This window comes from Pongo pygmaeus, chromosome 8 (genome assembly GCF_028885625.2).
Source record: "Pongo pygmaeus isolate AG05252 chromosome 8, NHGRI_mPonPyg2-v2.0_pri, whole genome shotgun sequence".
Taxonomy (NCBI): domain Eukaryota; kingdom Metazoa; phylum Chordata; class Mammalia; order Primates; family Hominidae; genus Pongo; species Pongo pygmaeus.
In genome coordinates this window covers 71,093,685-71,105,812 of record NC_072381.2, presented here as the reverse complement: position 1 = coordinate 71,105,812, position 12,128 = coordinate 71,093,685, and the positions used below count along the sequence as shown (strand labels likewise).

Genomic DNA, 12,128 nt, shown 5'->3' with positions numbered 1-12,128 from the left:
CCCTTGGGTGGTCAGGACTTTCCCCCTGGAATCAGACTGGCTGGGAGGGGAGAATCTTGGAAAGAGATTATTGACACTTGCACTGCAATTTCCACACAAGTTTTAAAATTTAATTCTATACCCCCTTATGAAATAGTTATCCTTTTCCTCCACTTTACAGATGATGATGAAGGGAGCAACAGAATTGTTAAGTAACTTGTTCAAGGTCACACAGTAAGTAAGGGGCAGAGTCCAAGTTTACACTGAGCCAAAAATGGCTGTCCCACTGTCAGGTAGGAGACTGGTTTACAACAACGCAGGATCAGAGTGCTGGAGGGGTTTCCAGGGGTCTGGTTAACAGTTCTGCCGGAGATCATACAGACAAGCAGAGCCAGCCAAGATGATCCTAATCTATACCCAGCTTCATATCGCTGTAAGCCCCCGCGTAACCAGGACTTGGGTGTTCTCATTTTGGGAGCCTTTTTTTGGAAAGACCCCCACCTGTGGAAGGCAGAGCGCATACTACAGACAGGGGAGCCAAAAGTGAGAGTCCTATGTTTAATCAGAGGAGAAAGCTGACATGGCCAAGCCAAATGAAGGCGCAAAGCCAGATTTCCTTAATTTGGGGGAGCGAAAATTGGGCCGCCTCCACGTCCAGCCATTCTCCAGCGGCCGGGTTTTTCAAAGCGCTGCGCCCAGAGTCTCGCGAGGACCCTCCCCCGGGGTCCCCCAGCCCTGCCGCGGCCGCGCCCAGATGGCCGTCGGATCCCCCCTCAAGGTCCCCCTGCCGGCTCCGCCCTCGGCCGCCCAGGCCCCGCCCCGGCCGCGCGCGGCCCCCTCGGCTGGCAAACTCACTCCTGCGAGCGAGCGGCGGCGCTCGGCATTGTGGCAGGCGGCTGGGGCCGGCTAGGGTGCCGGAGCCGCAGGCAGCCGCGGGGCTCCGAGAGGCGCGCACAGGGGCTGGAACTGCGCGGCGCCGCCGCTGCGAGCGCCACTGAGCGATCGCGCAACTTCGGAGCCACAGCGCCGGAGCCAGGCGAGCGCTAGGAGACCCGGAGCCAGAGGGGCGCGCCGGAGCCTGGTTCGAGAGCCGGCGCCAGGCACCCACCGCGCTCCGAGTGCCAGGCGGCCCTCCGCGCAGCGTAGCTTCCGCTGCCCCCACGGAAGGCACGGGCTGGCGCTGCCGGGCGCCGGGGAGGACGGCGAGGAGGAGGCGGCGGCGGCGGAGACGGCGGCGGCGAGGCTGGGGCCAGGGAGACAGCCCTGGGGGAGAGGCGCCCGAACCGGGCCGCGGGAGCATGTGGGCCCGGAGCGGAGCTCGGGGCGCGCTGCTGCTGGCACTGCTGCTCTGCTGGGACCCGAGGCTGAGCCAAGCAGGTAGGAAGCGATCGGGCCTGGGGGCACGGGGCTGGGGGACCCTTGCGCCTCACTCTATCCTGAAGTTGAGGTGGTCTTTCGTCGCATCGATGCGCGCAGGAAAAGCGGCAAGGGCGCCCAAGTTAGAATGTAGATTTTACTGCCTCCCAAAGTGGGCAATGGCGCATCCACATCGCGGGAGGGGGGCGCAGGGAAGGGGGTTCACAGTAAGCTGAAAGCTCCCTGCTTGCTCCTGAAAGGGATCCCTTCTTCTCCCTGGAAGGGGTGTGGGAGTCAGGGTCTGAGTCTCCGGGAGGATCCGCCTCTTGGGGACGCCCGGCTCTCCGCGCGTCTGGCATCCGCCCCGAAAAAGAACTGTGGCTATATAAGCAAGGTGTGCGCTCGCTGCCGTACGCCGGTAACTTAACTAGTCCGGTCCCGGCTCGCCTAGGCTCTTACGCGCTATAGGGACAGGAATCTGCAGGCTAGAGGGAGAGAGCGAAAAGACCTGCTGAACACAGGAAGCGCTCCGGCAGCCGGGGCAGGCCGGCTTGCAGGGCTCCTGAAGCGGGGAGGGCTAAGTCTTGCACACATAGCTTTCCCCGAGATCGCTGGGCCCGCAGGTCTGGAAGAATTATTATTATTATTATTGTTATTATTATTTTTCTGAGTGTTGGAGTGTGTGTGTGTGTGTTTGTGTGTGTGTGTGTGTGTGTGTGCGTGTGTGTGTGTTGGATGCGGGCGGGGGTTCTTAGCGATCCTGCGGAGTTTGCTTTTAAATGGGTCACTGACATTCTCGCTGTCCGGGGAACAGACTAGGTGCGCTCTCCTTGGTACAGCGCCCGCTCTGGACCCACCAAGATGACTTCAGCGAACTGGTGGGCTCCGAAATAAAGTCCCTAACCCGCCTCTCTCGCCGTGGATGAATACGTTTCTTGCTCGTCCTGTAGCTGGACCCGGCGTCGCTGGCTGGGCTGCGTCTTCTCGGGGAGGCTGTGGACTGACTGGAGCCAGCCTCTCTCTGGTACCCGAACCCAAGCAAGTGGGCTGGCCACGGCCGCCAGGCGCCTCGGCTCCGGAGCCAGCTGGGGACGGGGACTCCTGCACGGAGTCCTCTCTGAGTTGAGGCTGAGAATGGAGCAGGAAAACTGGAGCAGAAAGTGGACGAGATGACGCAGCCCTCCCCACCTCCTACCTCCTGCTGCGAAGTTGACATCCGCCCTTCCCCCCTCCATAGCCAAAGATTCCTCATTCTGGAATTAGTGATTCCCACGGCCAGGAGTGAGGGCTTGGCTTTAGCACATTCCCCACTTTTTTTTTTTTTTTTCTGGTGCAAGTCCTGTGCAGTAGAGTTACAACACTCAACCATTTGATCCAAGTTAATTATGATTTGGGCAGACGCTGGTATTTAAAGCAGTGTTTTGAAGTTGGAAGGTAATGATGGGGATGGGGGAGGCAGGCTGCTGAATGTCCAACCTTGTTTTAAAGGGTGCAGTTAGACGTGGGAGGTGCTTGGTTGGGGTGTTGGTTTCTGGTTGGAGGGGGTTTGAGGAGATGATTGAAGGGTAGGGTGAAGTCTCTGTAAATGGCACATGGGCAAGGTTGTGTCTTGCAAAGCTGCTTTGTACCAGCAGGACAGTGGGATCAGGAATAAATACTTAGGTTACCAGGAATGAGGGGCCGCTGTAGGAGAAAGACAAGACTGGTTGGCCTATAGTTCTCTGGTTGGGTGGGCTTGGCCAGGAAGGCTGGGGGTGGCCTGCATTTCCTGCTTAACAAAGCATCCAGCCCCCACCTTCCCCAGAAGAAACCCCAGGCCCAGGGCTTTGATGGATTTGGGCACGAATGGTGCCCAGTCAGAAATGGCCTCTAATACCCGGCTTTGATTTCTCACCAGCGAGCAGAAGCGGTGTTGGAATTGTGCTCATTACTTAGCTCGGCAGGAGCTGCCTGCCCACCAGCCTGGAGAGGGGCCAACTGGTGGGGTCGGCCTGCAGCCTTCTCATTGCCCAGAATGTGTGGCCCTTAGAAACCTGCCTTCAGGAGGGAGAACATGTCCCTTCCTCCCACACAATCTTTTTTTTCTCTAATGCCACAGGCACAGAGCATCATTCTTTCAGAATGTTCTTTGGGTTTTTCCAGTGGATCCTTCACAAGCCCCATTTCACTGATGGGGAAAATCAAGGCCAGAGTGTTGGCTTTCTCCAAATCTTGCCTTCACTTGGCCACAGATTGAAGACGTGTGAAGGGCTCTTGTCCAATAGCCAGACTGATTGAAGCCCAGCAGACCCTCCCTCCCATTCTTATCCACCCACCCCTCTGCCATGAGACTCATAACAGACTGAGGCAGGCGAGGCTGTCTCTGCAAAGAGGGATCTTTACTGGGGGTGTCCAAGCTCCCCTCAAGTGGCAGGCACCTCTCTCTCCTTTTCCCCACCCCCACCCCATCCCTGGTGAATATGGGAATGAGCTCCCTTTACAGCACTGAGAATATTTTTAAGCTGTAAAGTCTGATGCTGGAGAAATCAAAACTGGAACCATAAAACCCCAGACCCTTAGAAGGTAATGTCAGCAAGTGACTAGCCAGAAAAGGCCACTTCAAAAGCTCTGGTTGGCCCTGGAAATCTCCTCCCACCCCACCTTTCAGCCCTTCCTGGAGCTTTTAATGAGCCTTTCCATGGCCTCTGGCTGGGATGGTTGAGAAGGAGTCGAGGTGTCAAGATAATACTTCTTTTTAAGGTGCAATTAAAATCAGAGTTTTTGTAGTGTCTCTGCTTGGTGTGTGTGTGTGTGTGTGTGTTCGCGTGCGCGCGCCTGTGCACACACAATGATAGCCTGTCCTCATCTCCCTCTGCACTCACTGTAGCAAACACCCATCTCACTTAAACAAATGGAAAATCAAGTGTCTTAATGGGTTTTCTCATTAAAGTGAAAGTACCACTGCAGGGGAGGAATTTCTCCTGTAATCTCTCTCCTCCACGTCTCTCCCCTCCCCCACAAACAGGGAATTCTGTAGGATAAAACAGTTCTCCTCTTTTCCAATCCACTTATTTAACTGTTGACACTTTGGGACAGGCCAACTTGCCCAAGGTCACATTGGGACTCATTGGTAGCGCCAGGACTTGAACTGAGGCCTCACAACCTCAATCTAGTGCTTCTAGCTCCTTCATTCCATCTGGGCTGGAGACCCACCATCATGGGTGTGGGCTTGAGACTCTGAAATTGAGGCACCACTTAAGGCAGGCAGCTAAAGATCGCTTTGATGGCTGCTTTAGACTGGAACTCATGGCAGGATGGAGGAAAGAGGTTGAGAGTTGGGAGGGTGAAGAGGTGTTCCAGGAGAAGGGGAACAGGGCAGAGCCAAAGGTCAGTAGTGAAGCTCTGAGACCAGGCAAGTGCCCAAAGGTGGCTCCCCCAACCCCCAGCATTGGCCTCCTGAGCAACTACCCTGACCTGGGGAAGGGAGACAGGTCACAAGCCAAGCTCCCTTGGGCTGCATGGCCAAATAAACATTAGCATTTTAGAGCTCTGCACCCATTTGTAGAGTTGGGGACAGAATATGTTTTTACTTTTTACTTATATTCAAAGCTTTAGGAGCCAGTGTCCTCCCTCACCTCTCTTTGTTGTTGAGTTTCTCCTGGACCGAAGGTCTAGTGACCCTTTTCCTGGGTGGCAGGCTTAAGATGAGGTCTGCCTCCTACGCCCCATTCCCTGAGCCACAGAGGTTTTCTAAGGAGGTTTGTGGGCTGCCTAAGGCTTTGGGGATGGGCTGGGGGGAGATGGATCCTTTCCATTCCAAGTGCTCTTGGACCCAGGTTAGTGATTCTGAATAGACAGTGCTGGGAACCTCCCTCCCCCAGGGCCTGCAAGCAGCAGGTCTTTTGACCCTCAGAGTTGGGGTTGGGTGGAAAAGAGACAGCTTGGAGGCCACTGCCGCCTTCAGGAATGGGCAGAGGGGGCTGGGTCATAGGCTGGGACTTGGGGGTGGGAGCCTGGGCCCAGGGAAACTGCTGCCTGGGCAGATGGCCCCCAGGGGGTAGGGAGGAGAAAGCCGGAGCTCAGGCCAGAGCTGGCGCTTCTCTTGGCGTCCTCCTCCTTCTCCTCCTCACCAGTTTCCTAAACAGCTTCCACAAATAGAGTCATTAAAGCTGTGAAGGCAAAATGAAACCAAACAAGTGCGTTCTGTGCTTTTCTGTTTCTTTTTTTTTCTAAGGAAATTAAAAATACCGTAATTAGAATAATACAAGGAGAGAGCACTTTCCGGAAGGCCTAGGGTATGGGCACTTCCCACCCACTGGGTTGGCTTCAGAGGTTGGGACTGGGGCGCCACCTCCCGCCCCCTTAGGGTCTGCGATCCGCCGGGGACGCCGCGAGCTTTTCCCCCGGCTCCATGCATTTCCCTGAGGCAGGATCTTTTTGGGAGAAGCTGGCATCCCGGCGCTGGCCTCGGCCCCCGACTGGGAGTTGGGTGGCGCTGGATTGGAACTCCGGCCCGGAGCCACCTCAGCCGCTGCGCCCCCGCGGGCAGACAAGCCCGGGCGGAGCGCGCTAAGCCACAGGTCCCTGCGGCGTTCCTCCCGGTCTTCGGGGATGCTAATGGCAGCGAAAATATTTGCTGAAGTGCAGGCATAAATCAGCCGCCTCCCCGCTGCCCCACCCCCACCCCTTTTGTTTCCTCTTCCTTCTCTCCAAAACCGCTGGGCTGCTGGGAGCGCCCGAATTTACCTTTTCCAACTAAGCGGCCTGATTAGCATCTCCGCCGCTTGGGGAGCTGGATTCTACCCTCTCCTGCGTCCCCCACCCCCAGTCCCCATCTCCACCTCCCTCCCCAGCCGAGCTAAATCGGTCCGCTGGAGCCCCGGGAGCTCTAACGCCACCGCCTAGCGAGTGAGTGCGCGGAGCCGCCCTCCTTCTCACCTCGCAGAACAGGCTGCCCCTAGCGCTTGCAACTTACCCCTTCGCGGAGCTGCACGGCTCGGCTCACTTCTCCAAGAAGGCAGGCTTGTGGGTGTGAGAGTATGTATTAAGGAGTGTGGGGGGTGAGAATGTGTATTAAGCAGGTGGGCGGAGGTGGGAGTTTGCAGGGAGGGGAGGGTGTGTGGTGTTGCACTGGGGTGTCAGGTGTGCGTGGGGGCGAGGCATGCACCGGGTGTGTGCTGGGGGATGGATGTGTGTTTGAGGAGGGTTGTGCCTTTTGTAACTCAGGATGTGTGATGTATAGGCTGTGTGTGTGTTTGGGTGTGTGGGGGGTGGGCAATGTCACATGGGCATACTTGTGGTGTGTTTGCGTATAAATAGGTATGTGTAATGTGGAGACAGTGAGTCACCACCAGGCATGGGAAGCTCCATCCATTGTATTCCGTTGGGGATTCCACTTCAGGATGGGACACAGGCCATTTGCCCATCAGCACTTAAGAGACCTCATTTTGCCCCACACCTGCACTGTGAGCAGGGTTTGGCCTGAGTGCCAGGTTCTGCTGTTGGAAGGGCAGAGGGCAGCTTCCCCTGCTGAGTGCGGATGGGACAGGCCTGCCTGCAGGTGGGTCCTGGTGCTCCAGGGGGAGGAAGGTTGGCAGAGATGGACCCTAAGCCAGCCCAGCAGCTTGGGCTACTGCCCCTGGGAAGATCAGAGTCCCAGACCTGGAGTCTTCCGCAGTCAACTCCCAGCTTCCCCAGAGCATGGGAGCGGCTGTGGTTTGGAGATCTGCTCTCTGACCTGGGTCCGCTTATGCTTCAGCCTGTCTCCCCCGAAGGGAGTGAGTTCTCCTCTAGAGTTTGCTAGAGAAGGGGCCCACAGAGCTTGAGTGGGTGGGATCCCCAGGGGAGAACCCCATCTCAGGCTGATGTGGCTGGGGCCTGGGACTCTCAGTGGTAGCAATTGAAAGAGGACAGACACACTCACACACATGCTGGACTCCACTGTCCTTACCACTTTCTTGGTCACAGAAGCACTTCCCTGCTTTCCCAGGGCTGTCCACAGGAAGGACTTCCATCACTTCAACTCTAGGATAAGATGGACTGTTCTGGAGCAGGGAGGCCTACAGGAAAATCACAGTCCCTCCCCCCACCCTGGTGTGCATGTTGCTTTACAGTTTACAAAACCCTTTTATATGTGCAATCTCACTTTGTCCTTGTAAGAACTCACCGAGGAGGTGGAAGCTCTCACTTAAAAGGCTGAAGAGACAGGACTGGGACCCAGGTTTGTATTAGTCAGGGTTCTCTAGAGGGAAAGAACTAATATATATATATATATAAAGGAGACTTTAGTAAGTATTAACTCACACGATCAGAAGGTCCCACAATAGGCCTTCTGCTGGCTGAGGAGCAAGGAGAGCCAGTCGGAGTTCCAAAACTGAAGAACTTCTAGTCTGATGTTCAGACTGGATGCTGGAAAGCATCCAGCACGGGAGAAAGATGTAGGCTGGGAGGCTAGGTCAGTCTCTCTTTTCACATTTTTCTGTCTGCTTATATTCTAGCCCTGCTGGCAGCTGATTAGATTGTGCCCACCCAGATTGACGGTGGATCTGCCTTTCCCAGCCCACTGACTCAAATGTTAATCTCCTTTGGCAACACCCTCACAGACACACCCAGGATCAATACTTTGTATCCTTCCATCCAATCAAGTTGACACTCAGTATTAACCATCACAACGTCAGAACTCCTAAGCAGCCCTGGCCGCAGCCCTCGAGGAGGTGCTGTCTGTAAGTGTTGCTGATGTCCACTCTAGAAATGTTAAGTGGCATTCAGAGCATTGCAGATGCCATGTGAGGGTGACAGATGATATGCAGGGAAGAGCATAGCAGAGCCAAGGTTGTAAGGCATGGGGCTTCCTGGGGCGGGTGATGAGTGCCAGAACTTGACTCTGTCCTTTTCCGGTCCTTCTGAGAGCATGTCCTGAAGAGAGGATGGGATGGGGGCTAGCTAGCTGGGTACGTGGGCAGGGGTGCCAGCTGACCTCTCCCTACTCTTGGGAAATTTGCCCCTGTTAGCATCTGCTGTGTTCACCATCTTGAGGTGGACACCAATCCTTGGAGAACAAACCCTCTGGCCCCATTCCACCTTCCAGCATCCCAGGTTCTACTGAATGTGTGTGCTTGGGTCACGAGCCCTCTCAGCTGCTTCTGACTCTGTGGGCTAGGACTGTGGCAGGCCCTGGAGGCAAAAGGCCTTCTTCTTGGATCTCTCTGTGTGGCTCCCAAAGGTGGAACGAGCCCAGAAAATACTTTCTAAGCACTGGTAGGGATCATATTGGGGGCGGAGACATGGGGAGGTATCTCCCTACCTTCTGCCCTGCCCCCACCAGAGAACACAAAGTGGGTAAGAAGGGGAAGGATGGAATCCGCCTAGCACTTCTGTGAGCCATTTGGCAGGGGTGGGGGAGGGGAGATCCTTTGTCATCACCACCTCTGGGAACCCCCAGCTGCTCTCTTTCCACACACACCTCTCCCCAGGGTCTTAGCTGTGGGTGCAGAAGAGTGCATGGCATAGCCAATTGGAATTCTAAGGAGGTTAACACGGCCTCCCAGCATTGTCACTGACTAACTTGGTGACGTTGGGCAGCTCACCTAACTGGACCGTACCTCCATTTTCTCATCTGTAAAATGGGGGTAATAATAACATCATCCTCAGAATTGCATTGAGAGTCTCATGAGCTGATGTATGGTAAAGCCCTTAGCACAGTGCCCGGCACACAGCGATCACTCAGGGCCTGTTGGCATGCAGCCTGCCCCGGAGAGAGCCCAGCAATGCCTCATCATCTTCCTCCATGGGAGTGAAAGCTGGGAGGTCAGGGCCAGGAGTCTTAGCCACTCCTGGCCGAGGAGTTAGGAGACTCTGGCTCTTGATTTTCATTTGCTGTGAGACCTTGGGCAAGTGCCTTTCCCTCTCTGGGTTCTGATTGTTTGGTTTCCCTTCCCATCTGTAAGTCTGGAGTGGGGCAGAGGTGGAAGGATGATCCATACAGGATGTGGGGTTTTTGTCTGGTTCTATCTGAAAAGGCCCCAGCAGTCAGAAAGAAACAGAGGTAGCCGAGGTCCAGAACCACTTGTGTTTACAGAGGCCCCTCCAGAAAGTCAATATATTGACTGGAATGCCCTTGCACACATTATGCAGCCCTGGGTGTCTCTCTCGCCGAAGCCATAATTCACCCTCTGGGAACTCGGTGCCTTTTTCCTGCTCCATAAGCATCTCCTGCCTCAGAAACTGAGAACCCCAGATGCCAAGCAGGGCCCAGGAGGTAGAGAAGGGCCCCACTGGCAGAGGCAGCCTGGGCATGTGCGAGAAGGGGCCCATGGTCCCCCCTTGTCACCCACTCCAAAGCTCAAGTGCGCCCTGCTGAGGGTGTGTTAGGGACAGACTTTGAAGACCTGGCCCCCGTGTCATGCATAGCTTCTTTTCTCAGAGGCAGGGGGAGGCCAGTCTTGGGGGTGGGGGAATGAGGACTCCTGTCTCCATGTAGGGTATCAGAATACCAGCCCACCCTAAAACCTGATGCACATGCCCATTCATTCAGCCTGAGCAAGTGCTGAGCTCCACGGTCAGAAGCTTAAAAACCATGGGCCTGACTCTTGAAGAACTGATGGGCTTTGTGCTGTTTCTTGAAGCATGGGCCAAGTGCCTGGCCTGTGATGCTGGGGTGCAAGGGGGGTTAGGGTGATGCAACAGATATGAATCATTCAAAGATGAGCCAAGATGTGTGTGTCTTGGGAGGGGTCTTGCGCGATGTTTAGAGGGCAGGCTGTGCAGTCACTTTACTTGGGTTCAAATCCTGGCAGTGCCACCATCTGGCTGTGTGTCTTAGAGCAAGTTGCCTACCCTCTCTGAGCTTAGTTCCGAGCTTAGTTCCTTCATTTGTAAAATGGGAGTAGTAACAGCACCAATCTCATTAGATTTGGGGATAAATGAGATCATGCTTAAAAGTGTTTTGCGTATTCTGAAGTGCTCAGTGACATTCATTACTGTCATCATCATCATCATCATCATCATCATATGGTCACCATGTATTGGGTGGAACGAAGCGAAATGTCTGGATGTTGAGAGGAAGAAGCTCTTGTGGCGTGGGCAGTCAGAAAAGGCTTCCTGGAAGAGGGAAGGTTTGCACTTGACTGGCCCTTGAAAGATGAGAGACTTTGGGTAAATGGAGAGTGTGGCCCTGGTAGGGGATGTATACGTGAAGGTATGGGTGGGAAGGTCTGGCACATTTACCCAGGAGACAAATTCTACATTCAGCTTCTGAGTCGTGTCTGATCATCTAGCAACTCAAGACTTCTAGGGCCAGAGGTCTCTTAGTACAGTGGAAAGAGCCCCAGCCTTTAGGATTTGAATCTTCCAGAGGTGGCTCACTCTCTGTGCCTCAGCTTCCCAATTCATGAGATAGGCACGATTCCACCACCTTCACTAGGTGCTGATGTGACGTGAACTAACACATATACAGTCTTGGCAGAGTGGGTGCTCTGTGGATTTCCATTGCCTTCCCTTCTCTTCTTGCCCCTCCTCCACCCCCCCACCCCCATCAGGCTGACCCCTGGATAGGGCTAGGGCTGGGCCTGGGCCCTGATTCTCTCCCTGTGCATCTCTGGGCAGAACAGGGGGACAGAGAGTCCCAAAGTGGCAGTTTCCAGGTTGGCCAGAGAGCCAAGGAGAGGGGCAGGAAGAGAGAGGCTGCTTTTTCTGGTCCCTGGTGTTCACCTGGGCCTGCCCTGACCCAGGAGGCACCCCCAGGGCGTCTTCTGCTGAGATCACCCAGGAGCCTGCAACCCCCAGAGGCCCCCAGCGGCGTCTGGAGGCATTACTGCCTTCAGGAGACAAAGCCCGAGGAAAGCAGCTCTGTAATGCGATCAGAGGCATCCGCCTGCCTGGCTGGGGACCTGAACACCCATGCAGGATGCAGAGCTTACAAGAAATTGAGTCAGGAATTCCAGGAAAGTTGTCCCTGGCCCCCTCCCCCATCCCTGTCCCACCTTTGGTCATTCTGTGACACAGCAGAGCAGAGTGAGATTCGGAGTGAGCAGTGACCTGTGGTGGGGTGGGAGCCTGTCGGATAGGGCAGCCTACGTTCTTTCCCTTTCCTTGTCACCAAGCCAGGGCTCCAGGGTTGAGGAGACAGCTTCAGCAGGGGCAGGCAGCATGGATTGAAACGACTAGGTGATGGCAGAGCAGCCATGGCACTAGGTGACTAGGGAGGCTGGGCCTGATTTTGCTCACTCGTGTGTATTCCTGGCACCCAGAAGGTACTGGATAAATCTCTGTAAAATGGATGAATGAGAACTCACGGTCAGGCCTTACTCACCCGAGAGGTAGCTGTGATTTTGTCCCAGCTGTACATGGACCTGCTGCTGTGTATGAGTAACCAAAGAATTAGAAGATTTTTTCATTCCTTTCTTCCAGCCTTCCCCTCCTGCCTGCCTGCTTCCCTCACTTCATTATCTGCTGCTTGCTTGCTTTGAGCACTTACTGTGTACCCAACACGGTGGAAGCCAGAGCCAAGTCTTCAGTGATCAGAGCCCCTAGGTAGGAAGGAATTTATTCACTAAATCCAGCGGAGCCACAGAGAATTAACCAAGTTTTGCAGTCAAGTGCCCTTGGCCCCTTTACATAGAGAAAGTAGGCTGGCAGACACTTGCTGGGCTGGTAAACTTTGTACTTATCTGCAAGGTGGCCCTTGTAAGGCACAGCTGGTCCAGGCCACTTTAAAATGTTTGTTTCCTACTTGTAGCCACAAGCCCATTATCACTTCTCCCCACCTTGCCTTCTTGTGGCTCAAGAGAATGCTCACCGCATGTACAACTGGCTGT

General features: G+C 54.9%; 1 protein-coding gene across 2 annotated transcripts in view; it reads left to right on the top strand.

Annotated features, from left to right (window-relative positions):
• The first annotated feature begins 843 nt into the window (after positions 1 to 843).
• The window catches only part of UNC5B (unc-5 netrin receptor B), a 90,182-nt gene continuing 78,897 nt past the window's right edge, over positions 844 to 12,128 (top strand). For both annotated transcript variants that reach the window (XM_054436003.2, XM_054436001.2), the window contains exon 1: positions 844 to 1,356. In XM_054436003.2, the coding sequence (XP_054291978.1) occupies positions 1,278 to 1,356 (79 nt within the window). In that variant the 5' untranslated portion in view covers positions 844 to 1,277. The remainder of the gene's footprint in view (positions 1,357 to 12,128) is intronic.